General features: G+C 45.4%; 1 protein-coding gene across 3 annotated transcripts in view; it reads left to right on the top strand.

Moving 5' to 3' along the window:
* Positions 1 to 11052: 11052 nt before the first annotated feature.
* The window catches only part of TTC7B (tetratricopeptide repeat domain 7B), a 149513-nt gene continuing 139134 nt past the window's right edge, over positions 11053 to 21431 (top strand). The window contains exon 1 of one of the 3 annotated variants that reach the window (XM_077323483.1): positions 11053 to 11295. In XM_077323483.1, coding sequence (XP_077179598.1) covers positions 11175 to 11295 — 121 coding nt within the window. In that variant the 5' untranslated portion in view covers positions 11053 to 11174. Of the gene's footprint in view, positions 11296 to 11388; positions 11477 to 21431 lie in introns of those variants that run through there. The other 2 variants (XM_077323479.1, XM_077323480.1) reach the window with 2 other exon arrangements.

Genomic DNA, 21431 nt, shown 5'->3' with positions numbered 1-21431 from the left:
CCAATCTCCTCCTGCCATTTGACAACTGACCAGCAGCACTTTTATATGTGCTTTTCTTGAACCTCAGAACATAGCCGTCACTATGTGCCAGTAAACTGAAATCTTATACAGGCATGAATTGTCAGGCTATTTTAAGTAAGCAGCATGGCACAACACATACAAAAAACATTTGCAAGTTAGGTTATGAGGAGCTACTGGATTTTCACTGTTGGAGGGTATTTAAAGTCAAGGTATAAGCCTAATTTTTCCCTTTCGTTGTTGGTATTCCGAAGCTATCTGCTCTGCTCACATAATTTTATTACTGTTCGGTTTTCATCAGAACATAGCATGGGAAATTCCATAATGTATTAGGTTTGGTTTGTTATGACTGTCTATAGGAGTAGAAGACTGTTCAACAGTGTGTTAAGCTTGAGGCTGTAGTAGTAGCTTAGCTGTTCACATGTCCTGGACTATTAAGAGTGTTGCTGATGGCTGCAAATTCTTTTTGGAAAGAAAGCAGAAGGAAAAGGCACAACATATATTTAAAATACTGAGAGGGCTGGGACCTGTTGACAGAAATAACTTTTTGACTTAAGGAAATAGATTTTTTTCAACATTAACTGTAGTTTAAACAAGTAAGACCTCTGTTATCTTTGCTTCTTGTTATGCTTTGACACTTTTCTGACATTTCCCCCCCCCCATTGTCTATTTCTTTTGTACCTATTTGTTTATCTGTGACGACTATGACTGTAATCCTAAGAACACTTTCCAGGGAGTAAGTTTCATTGAATAAATGGGACTTACTTCTGAGTAGTCCTGCTTAGGATTTCTCCCTATATACGTTTTGGGAAATATAGTAGAATATCTTATTTTAAATATGCAAACTCTGTAACATATCAGCTTTTTAATGATAATTATTAATTGACAGATTCTTACTGGGTATCTAAAGGTTTTTTTGTTCCGTGCAAATCTAATATATACATTAAAGGCTTTTATTCAAAGTTCCTGAAATGTAATATTTATATGGTTTATATGCAAAAAAAAATAAACAATAATGAGAAGAAGTTGGGATTGTTCATTCTAGCTGGGCTAGAATTTGTTAACTTATTGTGTAATGTGGATTTTAGAACTCCTTTGCAATTATTTAATGAAAAAATATGCCTGTATTTTTCCCTTGTGGCTGTATATAGGTTAAGCTGCATTAATATTTCTTGGATCCTTTTATTCTTGTTACAGTTGAAACTGCTATCCATCAATTCCTAAATAAACCAAGGCATTTTAATATTATTTACTTATTGGCAAGTATTTACATAAATGTTAACGAAAGTGCACGTTTTACAACTTTTTAATTTACCTTCTTTATTTGTCCTGAATGAGTTGTATCAACTTCAGAAAGAAACAAACTGTACCATGTGTTGTGTAAGGAAGATATACATACTGTCTTAAGTCTTGGAGTTTGCTGAAATGTTTATGTGCAAATTTGGATTTTAAAACCAGCAAGGGCTTACGTTTTTGGAATTATGTACATGTTTCAATATATTCATGAAAAAAAAAATAAACTTGCCTATGTACAAAGTGCTACTTGTGTCTTCATTTCATTCTTGGTACAACAACCTGGTAATGCTCTTTAAAGTATACTTTTTCAAAATATTATTGTATTTGATATTGTACTTTATTGTCTTAAGGACCAAAGATGTTGAGTAGACCTATGTTTGGAAACACAAGTACGCTGAACAGGCGCAAAGCTGCATGGGGAACGTATTCCCTTTCTCCGTCTTCCAGACAAAGTGGTATTCTATGTTTAATAGCAAGCCACATTGAGATTGCCCATCAATCAAAAGGGAAACATGACTGCTGCATGTTCTTTGTACCACCCCATCAAACATGCACATACAATAATATTTCATCTACTAGCCTCCTTTGGGACAGTGCTTGTGCAGGGCTGCTGATAATTTTTTATTAGCTTAAAAGTTCCAAAGAGGGACGTTCTGCCTGGCAGGAACTGCACATGTGCCGGTTTTCCCATCAGCTGTATCATGTGTTCCAAGGGTGGGATGCCACTTTTCCTCAGTTCTTTTTCTCCACTGCAAGAGGAAGACTCATTACTAGCAAGCACAGTTAGTGGTGCATAGTTTTACTTTCTGGCTGTGATCTCAAGTTTTCCTCTTTGAGTTTTTGTCATCCTACAGTTAATTCGGAATAACAGAATATTTTTTCTCTCCTTTACATCGTGCCAGGTCAGAATTTGTCCGTCATGGCTATCCTGTGGTACTGTTATTTATTTTTGTACTTCTATTCTACCCTTCCCTGGAGGCTCAGGGTGGATTGCAACATTTTAAAAACATACAAATTTAAAACTAGTTTCCCCAGCGCCATATAATTGACAAAAAGGGAAGGGTAAAATAGGCAGCATAAATAAACCCAAAGAATGCAAATTGGGGTAAAATAAAGTTAAATAGGGTTCGATGAGAGGCCAATAAATTTTATAGATGTTATTCAGAGGCCTCAACTCTGTTTTATGTGACAGGCCCAAACTGTTAATGCTTTGAAAGTCAAAATGAAAACCTTGAATCTGATCCTGTCCTCAATCTGGAGTCAGTACAGCTGGGAGAGCACCAGTCAGATATGTGCTGTTCATTGTGTCCCAGTAAGGGCTCATGTTGCCACATTCTGCATGAGCAGATGTGTACCAAACAGTTCAACTGGCTGAATATGTGCAGATGCAATGATGGTGGAGAAATATTACGTTTTCACTACCATTACCAACATGGAATAGGTTCTAATGTGAACTCTATGCCAGAGCTGATCAGTCTAGCTTCAAGTTTTATTTCTTTTATTATATTTATATACTATCCTCTGCAGCTCAGGACAGTTAACATTGCAAATTGTAGTGCAGTATAAGGAATGTCATCATTTTGAATGTATAATAATTGAGAACGCATAATACCTCTGATAGTACATAAATATAAAATGTTCAACCTTCAACATCAGCATTCAACATTTAATTAACATTCTGATTTCACTATTTGCTATCTGATCTTATTTCAGCGCTGTGGCTTGGCACACATGTCTGTGAGATGTAGTTGGTGGTGGGAGGGGTCTCCGGGCTTTGACTGGGGGGATGGCTCCATTGGCCTTGACCGAAAGCCTGGTGGAAGAGCTCTATTTTGCAGGCCCTGCAGAACTGTTTTAGTTCTGACAGGGCCCTGATCTGCACCAGCAGTACCCTTGCCATTGTCCATCCAGTTTCTTCACCAGCATCTCCTCAATGAATTAGGGAGATTACTTTTCCCTTTAACAATGCAGCCCATTGACCTACATATGTGACTTTGGGAATCTACTTTCTTAAACTGGCTGCAGGAGAGAAGGGAAAGCCCACCAGCACCTTCATCTAATGGACCACTGGATGTCTGATGATAATATTGCCTAGTTGGTGGACAACAGCAAATTGAAGCTTAAGAACTACTACTCTTGCAAAATGTAAAACAACCCTGTCAGAACAATCATCTGTGTTCATCGGATATTATGTGCATGTTCAGACAAATGTAAATATATCTTTGTTCAGACATACTGTCTTTTATCAATAAGAAAACCTCAGCTTTCAGACTGGCTGAACATGGAGCTGGCTGGTTGTCTCCCTGTAATGGTGGGACTTAAAGTGTAACTCTGCTTAAGATGGAACTGCAAATGAGGTATTTCTATTTCCATTGTATCAAACTGAGAATGGTACTTTTCATAAAACCGCAAACTTATTGGGAAAAGATGTGAAATTCTGACATTAGTTGTTTGGCTCTCTAATTCTTTTCAGCTCAGCACAAGGACAAGCAGGTTCTGCTAACACATATGGCTTCCCATTGCTTTCTATCCCAACTTTCCTCTTACTGTTTTGTTGTTGTTAGGTGCGAAATCATGTCTGACCCATTGCGATCCCATGGACAATGATCCTCCAGGCCTTCCTGTCCTCTACAATTCCATTGAGTCCATTTAAGTTCACACCGACTGCTTCAGTGACTCCATCCCGCCACCTCATTCTCTGTTGTCCCCTTCTTCTTTTGCCCTCAATCGCTCCCAGCATTAGGCTCTTCTCCAGGGAGTCCTTCCTTCTCATGAGGTGGCCAAAGTATTTGAGTTTCATCTTCAGGATCTGGCCTTCTAAGGAACACAGGGCTGATCTTCTCTAGGACTGACCGTTTTTGTGCCTTGCAGTCCAAGGGACTCGCAAAAGTCTTCTCCCGCACCAGAGTTCAAAAGCCTCAATTCTTTGACACTTGGCTTTCCTCTTAGTGTTACTGCATTTCTAATAACTTGTCATCAAAATCACAAGATGTCATAGTCCCATTGTATACGGCACTGATCAGACCACACCTGGAGTACTGTGTGCAGTTCTGGAGGCCTCACTTCAAGAAGGACGTAGATAAAATTGAAAGGGTACAGAGGAGAGCGAAGAAGATGATCTGGGGCCAACGGACCAAGCCCTATGAAGATAGGTTGAGGGACTTGGGAATGTTCAGCCTGGAGAAAAGGAGGTTGAGAGGGGACATGATAGCCCTCTTTAAGTATTTGAAAGGTTGTCACTTGGAGGAGGGCAGGATGCTGTTTCTGTTGGCTGCAGAGGAGAGGACACGCAGTAATGGGTTTAAACTACAAGTACAACGATATAGGCTAGATATCAGGAAAAAATTTTTTCAGTCAGAGTAGTTCAGCAGTGGAATAGGCTGCCTAAGGAGGTGGTGAGCTCCCTCTCACTGGCAGTCTTCAAGCAAAGGTTGGATGCCCATTTTTCTTGGATGCTGTAGGGTGCTTAGGGCTGATCCTGCTTTGAGCAGGGGGTTGGACTAGATGGCCTGCATGGCCCCTTCCAACTCTATGATTCTATATTCTGCCCGCTTCCAAGACCGCTGTCTTGTAACCTTTTGTGTTTTAACCTTTTTTAAAGTTCTTTTCAGTGGCCAAGCAACCACTGTGGCTAGTTCCAAACCACACAAATGGGGCAATCCTAACTGGGTCTACTTGGAAGTAAGTCTCATTATATTGATTGAAGCCACCTCCCAGAAAACTGTTCTTAGGATTGCAGGCCAAGTCTATTTTGTGTGGGAAGCTAGTACATGATATCCAGCAACGTATCGTGCCAATCCTTTATTTTCACTATGCCACTGTGACACTCATTGCTTCGGGCATAATGAAAATGTGCGTTTTGATTGAAAACAGTGTGGTTGCTTGACTAGAGGAGCTGTCCCTTGTCAGCTGTGTTGTATATCCTTCCTTCTGTTGTATTTATTACGCATGTATTTTTTAAAAAATTAGAAGATCGAATGGCAATGTATTTTCAATTCCTTTTCCCATTCGCAATTTGAAACGTGTTTTGTTTGGAACTGGACTCATGCCCAGAAGGGTTTTGTACAAAGCCAGTAAAAATGGCTGTCTTAGCAGCTTGCAGTGCATCTTCTGTGAAGAGAACTAAATGTATTTGCATGGCTGCTTCCATTAATCGTATCATCTAAATTGGTGGTCTTCAGCCATCAAGAGCTGAGACTCACTGAGCTGCAAGCACATGGCACAAGGGGGGCCAGAATTATGACCTTGCTGATATCAAGCCTAAGGCTGTGGGCTGCAAACCAAGAGAAACAGGGACAGAAAGCCTAAGCTGAGCACCATAAAGAGGAATAAGTCAAGCTCATTGAAGCAATGTAATAATCCTGTCTACTACTGAGTGACCTTCCCTCAATGTCCTTCTGCTTTTCTCAGTGTGCTTGTGAAGAGAGGCATGGTGTCTTTGCTTCCTACACAAGTGCACTAGCAGCAGGGCTTTCCAAAAGGCAGGGGAAAGTGGCTAAGTAGGGCCTCATGACCCATTAAATAAAGCTCTACAACCCACATGTGGGTCTTGACCCACGGGAAGAAACTCAGCAATAGTATGATAGTTATAGCAATGCAAATGTTAATACCCTTTTGTTACAACAAATAGTAGCTATTACCTTAAATGAATCAATACGACCTGCCAGAATAAGTCTGTCTTTGGGTTAACTTTTTATTGCATGTACATCAGGAACATGCAATAAAATAAGACTGGTTCACAGACTTGTCATAATGAAAATTGGGCTATATGAGGTACTAGCACTATGTACATGTCCCCACTTCACCTACTAGGTCTAATGCAACTTAGAGCTTATAGAAATGGGGAAAGTATTGGGGGGTATGTATATATAGATGTACACCCTAGATCAGTGGTCCCCAACCTTTTTCCGGCTGGGGACCAGCGGGGCAACTGCCCCGCCCGCACAGCGCGCATGCGTGGCCGGCCTGCACATGTGCACATGTGCGACCGAATAGCTCATGTGTGGCACTTTCGCGCATGCGCGAAAGTGCCGCTCATGCACGATTTCGGCCACGCATCACGCATGTGCACATGTGCAGGCCGGCCATGCATGCGCGATGTGCAGCACGGCCCTGATTCCCTCTCCCCCCCTCCCACAGTAAGAAGCTTCCCGGGCCACAAGCTTGCGGCCCGGGGAAGTTTTTTACTGCGGGGGGGGGGGGGCGGGGAGAGGGAACCGCGGCCCGGCGCCCTGGCCTTCACGGCCTGGCACCAGGCTGCGGACCGCAGGTTGGGGACCACTGCCCTAGATCATGTATTATTTACTTATCAATGTGTAAGAGTGCAAGGTCTGTTGTCCCACCATCTGTGAATCATCTATTTGATTAATATGGACTTCTAGAGTCCTTTCCCTTATAACTAAACATAAAGTTGAAGTTATGTGCAGACACTCTTTCACTACCTAATTAGCCCTGCCTGGGGGTGTGCTGCCAATAGGAAGTGAGCACTATGCCAATAAGGGCCAATCAGTGCGAATTGTAATCTGCCAATGAAGACCAATAATTTCAAATTGCATGCAGACAATTCCCTATTTGATTGGCCCTCCCTGGGGTTGTGCCACCAACAGGGAGAAAACACTCTTCCAGTGAGGGCCAATTGTGGGGTTTATCTGTCCTCTTTACTCTTCTTGCTGCTTGGGTGCAAGGTGTTGGCCTCTCTGAAAGGCCCTGCTACTGATAGGTTGCCCCATCCTCAGCCTCTTCCCACACTCTATCTACCCCAGGCAAGGTAGGCTCTCTGCTGGAAGGAAGCACCCAGGAAGGCAGAGAGAATCAATATTTCAAAAACAATATCATGGGAAAGAATGCAATATACGTCTTAACTCAGTCCAGTTAGTCAAGGGTTCCTTCAGGCAGTCTATGAGCATCAACAGAAGGAGTGTGTCATGCTCCCACTGCCACCTTCCATCTCCCAGGAGTTGCCACAGCAACCAGGGCCTGCAGCTGAGCCAGCTCTGGCAGAAGAGAGAGGGGTCTATGAATGTGCAGCAGGGGAAGGCAACACAAGTCAGCCAGGCTCTTCCCAAGAGACATTTTTGGTGCAGCCGCAGATGCATTACAGCCCTGACAGCTTGCCTAAGCGACGCAGGTGAAGTAGAAGGATGGTGGTTGCTGAACGCTGAAGGAGCCAGAGAAGCAGAGATTGCAGGCACACTATCAAAGTAGATGGGGCCCAGCTGGGAAAGCTCCTGGAGAGGATGAGTCCTCCCCCAGGTGCAGCCAATTAGCTGGGCTGCTTTTAGGAGAGACAGCAGCAGCTCTTCGGTCTGGGAGCAGTCTATGCAGAAACCCTCCTGTCTGGCTTGGATTCCTTGGTCTGCAAACTTTTGACTTGGGCTTCCCTGACTCCTAGCAAACAGCTTTTGACTATGCATCTGGTAAATGTACTGGCTTTGTTGACTGTATGCTTATCTGGACTCTGATCTTGGCTTTCCCTCAACTACTCTTTGCCTTGCCCTTAACTCTGCTTGCTTTGGTTCCTAATGACTTGGACTGGACTTTGACTTTACTCTAGTGTGGACTCCACTATGCTCTGCAGCCCAGGCACCTCCTGCCCCTGGGTGTGGGAAGCATAGAGCAGGCCACAGGTTTGTCTGCCACCAAGGCCTCATAACCTCGTGAGACTGGGCCAGCTTGGGCCATCCAATCAGAGCACTTCTTTGTACCATTGTGACCTATTGGTTGACAATAGTCACGACTTATGACTAATGCTGGAACACAATTCTCTCCCATGTATACCAGTTTTAATTGTATTTTCTTAGTGGAGTCGGGGAGCATTTGTAGTAGCTTCTTTGTTGACGGAGGGCATTTTACATGAGTATTATAGACTTTTTTAAAATAAAGTAGAAATATATTCAATGAAAGGGGATTTCAGAAGTTAATTATGCTAAAATCCTTTTAAAAATTCTTGGAAGGATGCTTATCGATTCTGTTTTTAAGGAGACGCATAAAGGAAAAACACAGTAACATGACACATTAGTCTAACCGCACAGCAGAAAGATTTCCTGTTCTGTTCCAACAATGCTCCCACTTGCATGACAGGGTTAGGGTGGAACTGAAGGAAGTGACGGCTGCAGATATCCTATGTATGCACGTAAAATGTATGCACGTATGCGAGAACAAGTGGTGACGTCAGCAGGACTATGACAATGCCTCTGATAACACTTGATGAATCATACTTAATTTGTCAAGAGCAGCATAGTTAGCGGGCATGTGTAAGGCTTTAATAGAGCTTTGATGGTTCAGTTCCAATGCCTCTGGATAGGCGTCAATCACACCTGCTGAGTTCTCTCACGTAGCAAATCTTCATCTACAGAACCTTTCACCCCTAAGTACAGGAGAGTCTGGTGGTTCTCTAAGGGAGTGCTTCCTAACCAGTGTACTAAAGGCAGATTGTGAAGGCTCTGCTCGTGGTTAGCAAGCCAACCTTCCCAAATGGCTATTCCTGCCCTTCCCCTTGCTCTTATTTTTATTCTGGAAACATATCTTCTATGTCAGGGGTAGTCAACCTGTGGTCCTCCATGGACATCTGGAGGACCACAGGTTGACTACCCCTGTTCTATGTCATACATTTGTTGTTTAATCCCCCCCCCCCCGCATATACTCATTGATCAAGTAAAACATGTCCTGGTGGTGGTTACTGGAGTATGTTTCTTAGAATCTTATGGAGGATTAGAGGGAGCAATGGAGAAAGTCTGGACCGTAACCTCCACAGGTAATGTTGTCACTTGTTTGGGGTTCATAGCTGCACCCTTTGCATGATGTGTGTTGCTTTCTCAGAAGCAGCTGGCTGGCCACAGTCAAAAACGGAATGTTGAACTAGACGGGCACCCAGGCCAGTGTTTGTCTAGGGTGAAAAAGGAAAAAAAGAAAAGAAGCAGCTTGAGATAGCCCTGGAGACCAAATATATTTGGACTTGTGAGTCAGTGTTCCAGAAAAGTTGGGAACCACTGCCATAAAGGCTAAGAAATCCACCGTAGCATAAACTATGGTGGTCCTGGGCCTATTTTGTCAAGCACATATCAGACCTGTACTAGTATCCAGATTCTTACGGAGGCTGTGTTGGCGCTTGTGGCTTGCGCTTTCTGCCTTGGAGGACTTGCTTGCATACAATGGCTGAACCTTGAGGCCAAATGAAGCTTTGGTCTATCAGCATCGGTACTGTCTACTCTGGAAGTGTCTTTCCACTGGCAGGGTTGCCAGCTCCAGATTGACAGGTTCCTGGAAATTCTGGATGTAGAGGCAGGGGGGGGGGCAGAATTTGTGGAGGGAAGGGACTTTTGTGAGGTATAACGGGATTCAGTTCAAGTTCCAAAGCTTTTCTCCAGGGGAACTAATTTCTACTCCCTGAAGATCAATTGTAATCCCAGGAACTATCCTGCTACCACTGAGAGACTTTGTTAGTCTTAAAGATGCCACTGGACTTAAACTTTGTCCAGCTGCTTCGCACCAACAGAGCTGTCCACCTGAATCTAGGAATCACCAGTCTGTGGCAACACCATAGACTTTCCAGCTATTATTAGAAGAATTTTCATCACTTTGGGGGTTTCCCCCAGAAGTGATGTCATGCTGCTGCTCAATGGGGATATTTTTTAAAATATTGTATTCTAATCATCATCATCAGTCATGAGAAATGAGAGCTAAAGAAGTGGGCACTAGCCCACAAAGGTTTATGGGTATACATTTGCCATCAATCTGTTTTAATTTGATTTACCGTATTTAATAGTCTGCCTTTCTTATTGTGACCCAAAAAAGATTAGATAGTATAAAATGGGGCATCCGATAAGCAATGTAATAGGATTAGGATTGTGGAATTCTGAAATAAAGCATAAGTATCAATATGACATATTTAAATAATGCAGAAACTACACAGAATAATACATACAGAGACAGACAGTATATATTGGATGAAAGGTGCTTTCTATCAGAACATATGAAAATGGTAAATGTTGAGTGGCAAAAGGTCCATTGTAACGCTGTCCATTCATCAGCCCATATGCCACACACACATTGCCAAGCCAATGCGTACAAGACTGGAGCTTTACTGTGCGATCCTTAAGTTACACTGGTCTAGGGCCACTGAAATCAACTTATTTGGAATTAAATCCCACAGAAGTGTTTATTTCCTGGTAAACATGACTAGGACGGAGCTTCACAAGATTACTGTACTGTGCAAAATAAAGCACCGTTTGTTCACAAGGACATCCCACTAAACTGAACTAACATTTACTACTACACAACAGCCCGCAGCAGCACAGCACAATTAACCTGAAAGTCCTCAAGAAACCAAACCCCAGAAGAGGCCCTGAAAGAAATCCAGACTCCTTGAACGAACAGGCCCGTCGAGGTAATTTAAAGACCGCCAAAATTCTGTCAATGTGTGTAATTTTTGGAGTGTGGCCTTGCTCCCCATTAAGAGTCCCCACCAAACCCACTGATTGAAACACAACGCGTTTCTTTCAAGCCCCCCTCCAGCCTGAGGCCCTCAATCCAGCTCAGCCTGGATGCCAACTATAACCCCCTGGCTCCAGTAAGAGGGGGGAAAGAAAGCCCACAAGGGAGCCCCGCCGGCGCCCCAGCCCTCCTCTTCCCGCCAAGGGCCCGCTCGGGCTCCTTCCCCCTCATCCGCCCGCGCAGCCACGCGCCCGCCCCCGCCCCGTTCCCGCGGCCGGCGCCAGATGGCGCTGCAGCGAGCCGCCTTCCCACCGGTTCCCGTTCCGGGGCCGCAGCTCGGCTCGTTCCGCCGCCGAAAAGGCGCCCGCCGCCGCCGCCGCCGCGCCCCCCCTAACCCTGCCTTGCCTTGCCCTGCGCCTCAGCCCGCCATGGCCACCAAGAAAGGGGGCTCGCGGCTGGAGACCGAGATCGAGCGGTGCCGCTCGGAGTGCCAGTGGGAGCGGATCCCCGAGCTCGTCAAGCAGCTCTCGGCCAAGCTCATTGCTAACGGTGCGGCCCGCCGGGCGGGATGGGAGGGGATGGGACGGGGCGCGGGGGCGGCGGCGGCCGGGCAAGGGCAGGTGCCCGGGGGGGGGGGCGGCAGGAGCCCTCGAGCCGGGTTGGCCGGCCCGGCGAGGGAATGAAGCGGCGGCGGCTGTTTCGGAAAAGGCGGTGCTCGGACCTCTCGGAGGCAAGCGAGTGCCCCTGGGCATGTGCAGGCTGCTTTGCGGGCGGCCGGGGGGAACGGGGCCCGCAGTCGTCGTCGTCGCCGTCTCTCTCCCTCTCCCCCCCCCCCCGCCCCGGAGCAATTCCGGAGTGAAGGGCTGGCGAGGAAGAAGCTTCCAGGTCAGAGGGGGGCGGCTGGTAGCCGGCGGATTTCTGCAGCCCTCGGCCCAGCAGGGTCCCCGGAGATGCTTCGCTGCCCCCCCCCCCCGCCCGCCCTCCTCGCAGGCACCTGGGGGCTCGTATGTGGCGGCCACGCCAGTCAGTCCAGTCTGGACCCCCCGCTCCATGGGCTGGAATGGGCACTCGGGGAGGCTGCCAGCGCTTGTGCCTCCCCCTGACTGGGAGTTTTGAAATGGTCGTTTTAAAGAAAGCACAACTTGCAATCGCTTTGCATGTGATCACTATGCTGGTCAGCCGGCCATAGCTTAGGCCAGGGGTAGTCAACCTGTGGTCCTCCAGATGTTCATGGACTACAATTCCCATGAGCCCCTGCCAGCTGGCAGGGGCTCATGGGAATTGTAGTCCATGAACATCTGGAGGACCACAGGTTGACTACCCCTGGATTAGGCCACGGGCAGGGGGGAGCACTGTTGCTCATGACCCATCCCTTTGCATATGGGGTGATTTTAGTGCACCTCATGTCATGGGTAAGCAGCTTTTGTGTGCTCACGATTTTCCTTTGGCATTGAGTCCTTCTGGCATTTCAAGTACACATACATGGTTGAATGTGCCTCACATTTTTCTAGGTGTTGGTCTCCAGTTTTATTTTTCAAAGTGAATGTGAATGTGTGGCTCTTTCCTTTAAAAATGCTGTGCACTTGCGGTCATGTATACAAAGCTAGTGGTGTAGATATAGCGCTGACTAGTTGGTGGGGCTCTTGTCTGTTCTGTGGTTTCATGGGTACAAAAGTTGAGCCCTGGCATCAAAAACAGGAGCCGAAAAAGAAAGCTCCACTGGTTAAGCACTGCTGAGGCCAGCCTTAGGTTAAGTCTTGGAGAGCAGGTTGCTTACCTGATGGATGCTGCAATAAACTGTGTTCTCATTTGCTTGTGTGAGAAGCTGAGGATTTTTCTCTCTCCATAGTAGTGCTGACAATGGGATATGTGCATAGAGGTTTGACCTAAGTATTGGGAATCATGTCAAGTATGTGGCCTTAATCCTGGAATAAGAAACGACATTAATAGAAAGAGCACCTTTGAACATATTATTCCTTTCCCTTGCTACTGTGTAACCAAAACTACATAAGCTGGGTCTTGGAAGGCCATTGTTTCTTTTCTTAAAGTGAAACTTTGGATAGTGGTAAAGTTTTAATGGCTAATCTGGGGAAAGTCTGGCATCCATCTGCTTTTGGATGTTTTTGAGGAAGTAAGATTGGCACCATTCCTTTCAGGATTGGGGCTTGGGAAGAAGACAGGATGTCTGCCTGAGGAAACTAGATAGCTTTTAGGCCTCAGTATCTCTGGCAGATACTGGCACTCATATCCAGAACACAGAAAAATAATGTATCTTTTTGTTTGACCATCAGGTAACCATAACCAACTTCTATATCTGGTTTTAAACAAACATGCTTGCAAGAGAGTGTGAAATTTGTTGAATAGGCACAATATTGGTTTTCTCCTGATCTTTCCATTTTGGTAGCATGTGTTGAATCTGTATCTAAATCTATGTTGAGTGGCATTTCCAGAAAAAGTTGTGAACCGAACCACACAGGGACTTCTTTCCAGTCCAAATGGCAAACTGGGTGGGTAGGTATGGGTAATGGGCCAAGCAGATGGCAAAATCTGAATAAATGCTGTCTAGAGATAATTGTTGAAAACCAGGCATCACTTTCCTTATTTTAATGTACTGCTTCTTGCAGTGTGAGAAAGTATCATCAGGATTCGGCATGACCCACAAAGCTTGAGTTGCCCCTGAATTACTGTCTCTTGGAATATTTTCCTTCTGAAAATGTTCATATTTGAGTAACAAGATTACTCTAATGCACAAACATGGTATCTGGAGTATAAACATATCAGAGATGTATGGGGAAGAGGTAGCGAATATTTCAAAATAGCATGTTTTGATGCCAGGCGCCATGGGAATAAGCTATTTTGCCTGGCTTTCTCATTATCATATGCATTGCGTGTTTATACACTGGGAAGTAGAATCATAGAGTTGGAAAGGACCTCCGGGTCATCTTATCCAACCCACTGCAGAATGAAGGAAATGGCTACACAATCCCTTCTGTCCACCAACTTACAATCTTCTATGCTCACAGAATTACTGTTAACAAAAAGTGAAACCAAAAAAGACTTCATCCACTGTCAGAATCATGGAGGGAGTTCCAAAGTTTTTGTGTCATGCCTGAGAAAGCCCTATCTTGGGTCACCACCCGTACAGCCTTAGGTTGTAATGGCAACCAAAAGAGGGCCTCTGAAGATGACTGGAGTGAACGCGTAGATTTATATGGGTGAAGGCAGACCTTGGAATGGCCCATCAAAGCCGCTCATCAATGAGAAGCCCTAGAGTGCTCCTAAACATACACTGTCCCACATGTCTTTACTCTATTTGAAAACATTCTGAACTGCCTACTCCTTCCCCTTTGGACCACCCAGATGGCACACCAGTACACTCTGCCTTACCGCTCCCTCTTCCCAAACCTGGAAAAAGGAAACAGTCTTTCAACTTAGCTGCTTGCCCTGTAACTGGGGCCAGAATCTGCTCTCAGAGTGTGTTTCACCTTAGTGTATTCTGCTGTGCTGCACTGACTAGCTACAGACCACCCTCATTTGTGTTCTTCCCTTCCCCTGGGGTTTATTTGATTTACAACCACAGAGATATGAGCCTTGAGAATAAGCTTTTCACATGGACCCACATCCACATATACCCATCATTGCCTTCTCAATCTCACTTTAAGCCTTGCCTTCTCACTGCCCACCTTAGAATCATAGAATCACAGAATCATAGAGTTGGAAGGGGTGTCCTGGGTCATCTAGTCCAACCCCCAGCACTATGCAGGACACTCACAACCCTATTGCTGCAACACTGTAATCTGCCACGCCCTTAAGCCTTCACAGAGTAAGCCTCTCCATCAGATGGTGATCCAGCCTCTGTTTAAATGGGAATAACTTGAATGGGAATAACTTGGCAGTGCATGAACACTTGAAGCGACTGTCTTTTGATGTGGGCTTCCAGTATGGGGTGTTACCACTATGAACATTTCATATGACTTAGTTAAGTTGCAATTACTAATGCTCCAGCTCAGATATTTGTATTATTCCCCTCAGTCAACTGTGTTGATGTTTGAATGCTATCTGATTCTCAATGTTCCTTCCAAGCTTTCTGAAGCATCATGACACTGTCAAAAGATCCCTGTTATGTTGGGTTACTGCCCAGATTGGGGTATTTTTTAAACTGAGTGTAGGACCTCAGCCAGAAGCTCCTTTAGAGCAGGAGTGAGAGGCAGCAGGAAGAGTGTTTTCTTCCTTACACCCAGGCTATTCAAAGTGAATCTGGGTTCAACATGGATAGTGTGCTACTCTCATACTGACAATGTAAACATATCTTGACTCTCCACATGGTAACAAGAGTTCAGTTCATAGCATGAGCCAAAAGGATCTAAGAGTCTTAATAGACCATACACTGAACATGAGTCAGCAGTGTGACTTGGTGGCTAAAAAGGCAAATGGGATTTTGGGCTGTATCATGTCCAGATCACGGGAGGTGATGGTACCACTTTATTCTGCTCTGGTTCGGCCCCACTTGGAGTACTGTGTTCAGTTTTGGCCATCCCAGTTGAAGAGGGATGCAGACAAGCTGCAGCATGTCCAGAGGAGGGCAACAAAGATGGTGAGGGGTTTGGAGACCAAGACTTATGAGGAAAGGTTGGGGGAGCTTGGTCTGTTTAGCCTAGAGAGGAGATGACTGAGAGGGGGTCTGATAGCCAAAAGGGGATGTTCTCTCTTGCCCCAGAGGGACGGACCAGAACCAATGGTATGAAATTAATTCAAAAGAAATTCCGTCTAAACATCAGGAAGACGTTCCTGACAGAGTGGTTTCTCAGGGGAACAGGCTTCCTTGAGAGGTGGTGGGTTCTCCATCTTTGGAAATTTTGAAACAGAGGCTGGATAGTCATCTGACGGAGAGGCTGATTCTGTGAAGGCTGAAGGTGGCAGGTTACAGTGGATGAGCGATAGGGTTGTGAGTGTCCTGCATAGTGCAGGGGGTTGGACTAGATGACTTAGGAGGTACCTTCCAACTCTATTATTCTACTAGTAATCAAGCCCGCTGTAAGATAAATACAGCGGGCGCTAGGTAAAGGGAGCCCCGGCAGCCGCACAGAGTGCGGCTGCCGGGGGCTCCCTGCCTGGCGCCCTGACGCGGCGAGAGGCGGGAAGCACCTCTCGCCGCGTTAGGCCGCCGGCCAAGGGAGCCCCTGGCAGCCGCACTGCGCGGGACTGCCGGGGGCTCCCTTACTTAGTGCCCGCTGTATTTATCTTACAGCGGGCTTGATTACTAGTAGAATGGAGAACCCACCATCCGGCCGATGGTTTGTCCGGAGGAAGGGGCCATTCGGCACCCTTCCTCATCCTGGACAGAGCCCGCCCTAACTCCTCCCACTAAGCCCTTATGGCTTTATTTAGTACGCAACGCCCGCGGTGCCGCGGGCTGTGTTAAGATGCTTCTATGATTCTAGTAGCAAATGGAACATGTACTGCACAGAACTTATATGGCTACAGGCAGTATATTTCGGAATGCATGTTTCCAAGAGGCAGCAACAGAGAGGCTCTGGTCTCTGTGCCCCTTCTTCTGGGCCTTCCAAGGCATGTGGCTAACTAGTGTGGGAATAGTAGAATTGCTGTTTCCTTATAGATAGCCAAAATTGAACATAAAGGAAAAGAAAGGGATAAATGTTGAGTAATCTCTCAAGCATATAATTCCAATTTTTAAAATTAAGGTCACTTTGAAAAACTTAAGCAATCAGAACAGGGCCTCAGGTATTCAATAATCCCATTTTTCTGAATCTTCTTCAGTGACTGCTTGTATTCTCAGTATGGAGATTCTTTTTAACAGTAATAGTTGCTCTTAAGTAACCCCATCACTCAGGAGCAATTGCCATGGTGATAACTATTACTGTTAAAAAGTATTCTCGTACTGAGAATAGCAAGCAATCACTGAAGAAGATTCAGAAAAATGGGTTTATTGAATACTTGGCATCCCTTTCTGATTGCTTAACATTTTCAAAGTGACATTAAAAAAATTGAGGAATTATATGCTTGAGAGATTAATCAACATTTAGCCCTTTCTTTTCCTTTATGTTCAGTTTTGGCTAACTATTGTGGGAAGCAGGATTGTAGACTTAAAATGGACCACTGGTTTGATCCAGCATAGTTGCTCTTACATCCTTATGAGCCTGTAAAGTTTGTTTTGGCTACAGTTACAACAATATACAACAGCACACTGTACGCCATAGGCCATGGCTGAACAACAACAACAAAAACAAGGTTCCCCCAGTATAAGTCATTATACTGTTTCCACTCTGGATTTGTGGCGACCTACCCAATCTCCACCCCCCCCCCCAATATTCAAATGAAAACCACAAGCACCCTTACTTGATATGATAGCCATCTTCAATTACTTCAAGGGCTGTCACATAGAGGATGGAACACAGCTGTTTTCTGCTGCTCCAGGGGTTAGGACCAGAACCAATGGGTTTAAAATAATTCAAAAGAATTTTTGGCTAAATGTCCGGAACAAGTTCCTGACCGTTAGAGTGATTCATCAATGGAACAGGCTTCTTCAGAAGGTGGTGGTTTCTCCTTTGGAAAATGTTAAGCAGAGGCTAGATAGCCATCTGACAGAGATGCTAATTGGCCCTCCTCTTGTATTGTTTATTTTATTGTTTAAATTCTTTTATAATTTTCAATATTGTTTGTAATTGTCCAAATGGTTTTTATGTGCATGGCCTTGAGGACCCTGATCTGGTGGGAAGGCAATGTAAACATGTTGTAGGAGTAAACAGATTAGCTTGAAGCAAGGGAACTAATATTTGAAAAATGCTAATGCAATGGGATTTTTTAAATAATATAGTTAAAGGCACACTGCTTAATGCCTTTGAGACCCTGATCAAAGATCTCATGGCCAGAGGTTGGCCTGGGAGGCTTCTCCCAGGGACATCATCTTCAGCTCTCTGCTTTTTGTTTTGGAAATAGGCAGAAAGCCTGTTTTATTTAGAATCATAGAATCATAGATTTGGAAGGGGCCATACAGGGCATCTAGTCCAACCCCCTGCTCAATGCAGGATCAGCCCAAAGCATCATAAAGCATCCAAGAAAAGTGTGTATCCAACCTTTGCTTGAAGACTGCCAGTGAGGGGGAGCTCACCACCTCCTTAAGCAGCCTATTCCACTGCTGAACTACTCTGACTGTGAAATTTCCCCCCCTGATATCTAGCCTATATCGTTGTAGTTTAAACCCATTACTGCGTGTCCTTTCCTCTGGAGCCAATGGGAACAGCATCCTACGCTCCTCCAAATGACAACCTTTCAGATACTTAAAGAGGGCTATCATGTCCCCTCTCAACCTCCTTTTCTCCAGGCTGAACATTCCCAAGTCCCTCAACCTATCTTCATAGGGCTTGGTCCCTTGGCCCCAGATCATCCTCGTCGCTCTCCTCTATACCCTTTCAATTTTATCTACGTCCTTCTTGAAGTGAGGCCTCCAGAACTGCACACAGTACTCCGGGTGTGGTCTGACCAGTGCCGTATACAATGGGACTATGACATCTTGTGATTTTGATGTGATGCCCTGTTGATACAGCCCAAAATGCCATTCACCTTTTTTACTGCTGCATCACACTGCCTGCTCATGTTTAGTTTACAATCCACAAGTACCCCAAGATCTCGTTCACACACAGTGTTACCTAGAAGCGTATCCCCCATCCAGTAGGCATGCTTTTCATTTTTCTGACCTAGATGCAGAACTTTACACTTATCTTTATTAAATTGCATCTTGTTCTCATTTGCCCATTTTTCCATTGTGTTCAGATCTCGTTGAACTCTATCTGTATCTTCTGGAGTTTTTGCCAGTCCTCCCAATTTGGTGTCATCTGCAAACTTGATGTGTAGTCCTTCCACCCCTCATCTAGATTATTAATAAATATATGTTAAAATATCGGACTGAGCACCGAGCCCTGAGGTACCCCGCTACTCACCTCCCTCCAGTCTGATGAAACACCATTGACAACAACTCTTCGAGTGTGGTTCTCTAACCAATTCCCTATCCACCTGACTATCTGAAAATCCAGATTGCGGTCCTTCAATTTTTCCATCAGAACATCATGGGGAACCTTATTAAAAGCTTTACTAAAATCCAAGTAAACGACATCAACCGAATTTCCATGATCCAGCAAATTTGTCACTTGGTCAAAAAAGGAAACCAGGTTGGTCTGATAGGACCTATTGGAGACAAATCCATGCTGACTTCCTTGGATCACCAAGTTGTCCTCCAGAAGTTTACAGATCGCTCCCTTTAATATCTGCTCCATTATCTTACCCACAACAGAGGTCAGACTCACTGGTCTGTAGTTTCCCGGGTCATCCTTCCTCCCTTTTTTGAAAATCGGAATAATGTTTGCTCTCTTCCAGTCCTCCGGGACATCCCCAGTCCTTAAAGAGGTCCTGAAGATGATGGACAAAGGTTGTGTAAGTTCTCTAGAAAGTTCTTTGAGTACTCTCAGGTGCATTTCATCCGGCCCAGGGGATTTGAACTCATCCATTGCAGCTAAATGCCTCTCGACAACCTCTCTATCCATGTCAACCTGCCACCCAGACACTGTCCCTTGGCTACTGCCATCACTAGATGTGCCTAAACCCTTTGACCTGTGGGGAAAAACATATGTAAAATAGGTGCTGAGCCTTTCTGCTTTCTCTGCATCCTCCGTTAGAGTTTGTCCATCTGCACTCAACAGTGGGCCTATTGCCTCCTTTACTTTACGTTTGCTCCTCACATAACTGAAAAATATTTTCTTGTTACAGTGGGCTTCCCTGACCAATCTTAGCTCACTCTCAGCTTTGGCCTTTCTGATGATTGATCTACAGTGCCTAGTAACCTGTAGGTACTCTTCTTTAGAGCTCTGTCCTTCCCTCCATTTCCTACATTTCCCTTTTCTTTCTTAGTTCCTCTTGAAGTTCTCTGTTCATCCAAATAGGCTTCTTAGAGCTCCTGCAGTGTTTTTGTCTTTCTGGGATAGTCATTGATTGAGCATGCAATAGCTCTCTTTGTCATGTTCTAAAGTTTCCATGGTGGGGTTTCCTTCAACAGACACATCAGTATGCAGAGGGGTTTCTGAATGGCAGAAAATTTAAAAAGAGCCAGTGATGAAGTGGTTATAGGATCTAGGAGATCTAGATTCAAATATCTATTCTACCACAGAAGCCCATTGGGTGACCTTGAGCCACTCACAGTCAGCCCAACCTACCTTGTTGTGGGGATGAAATTGAGGAGATCAGGGTAAGCAATAGGGAGTATGTTCTTGGTTGTGGGTCCCCTTCTGCTTTTACCTAGTGTTTTTTCATATACCTGGTTTTTACTCAGCATCATACAATCATTCTGTTCATTATTCAGGAATGACTTATACCATATAGCAGTGCACTCCTGGGCCCATTCTGCACACACTGGATAATGCACTTTCAGCTGGATTTTTCTGTGCAGAACATGAAAATCTACTTCGAAAGTGCATTGAAAGCACATTAGCTAGCATGTGCAGAATGGGCCCTGGTTTCTTGATACAGTGCAGAACTCCCATGTCATCCTTAACAAAGGTGAAAAGTCTTTTGTTCTACCCATCAAGGTACCTGGATTATTACAACTGGATATTCAGGACACTGAGCATTAAACATTCTCAAGGAGATAACTAGGGGCAGGCAGGTGAAGAAGTAAAGTCCAGTATGGCAAGTCTGAGGAGAGATCATGACAATAAAGCTTTATAGTGTGTCTTGGAGCAGGAATGGAAATTTAATTGTAAGGATTGTAATCCTGGTATCAGTTGGAGTAGCATTTACCAAACTGGTTTGATGTGAATAGTGAGACCCTGATATGTCTGGTAGGCTTCTTCCAGCCAAGCAAACTATTGGCATTACAATCTGTACCATAAATAAAGCTGGAGAGGGATGATGGGAGGAGTTGGTACTCATTGCTTACCTGATTGGACCCCTGGGGAGTTACCCCAGAGCACCAATCAGGCAGGGGATGGCCTGCCCCTAACTGCCTCCACCTCTCTGATTGGCCCTCAGGAAGGGCACTTGCCCGCAGAAGACCAGTCAGGTAGGGGACACGCCGTCCCTGATTACCTCCCCCTCTGTCTTCCAGCTGCACAAAGAGGCGGCAGTCAGGTAAGGCTGCCCTACCGGAGCCTCGCCACACCTCAGCAGGACGGGCGGGGGGGGGGAGGGAGGGAAGGAGCCCACCGACCTCACTCCTGCCTTGACCAGTCCCGCCCCAGCCTGGTCAAGGCTCGGTAGGGCTGCTTGGGTAGGTGGGTGGGGAGGGAGGCAAGGGGCAGCCGCCCGAGCTTGCCCCTACTTTGACTCGCCTCACCGCAGCCTGGAGAGGCCTCAGCAGGACTGCCCGGGTGTGTGTGGGGAGGCAGGGAGCAGCTGCCAGAGTTTGCCCCTACCCCAACCAGCTTCACCATGGCCTGATGAGGTCTTCTCGGGGCTGCCGGGGGGGAGGGAGGCTAGAGTTCATTGTATTTTTATACAACATGCTTTTCTGCTAGTTAACAATAACTTTTGGGACAGATTCCTATACTTGGGAGTGAAACCCATTTAGTGCTGTGGGATTTGCTAATCACTAAACACACGAAAAATGAGATTGTGATCTCAAGCATGTGTGTCTATTTGGACAGATGCCTCACAGAAATCATGGTTAGGAAGGGCTG

Source organism: Paroedura picta, chromosome 2, assembly GCF_049243985.1.
Source record: "Paroedura picta isolate Pp20150507F chromosome 2, Ppicta_v3.0, whole genome shotgun sequence".
NCBI lineage: Eukaryota > Metazoa > Chordata > Lepidosauria > Squamata > Gekkonidae > Paroedura > Paroedura picta.
The sequence above is the reverse complement of the archived record's forward strand: the minus strand, read 5'-3'. Positions and strand labels throughout refer to the sequence as shown.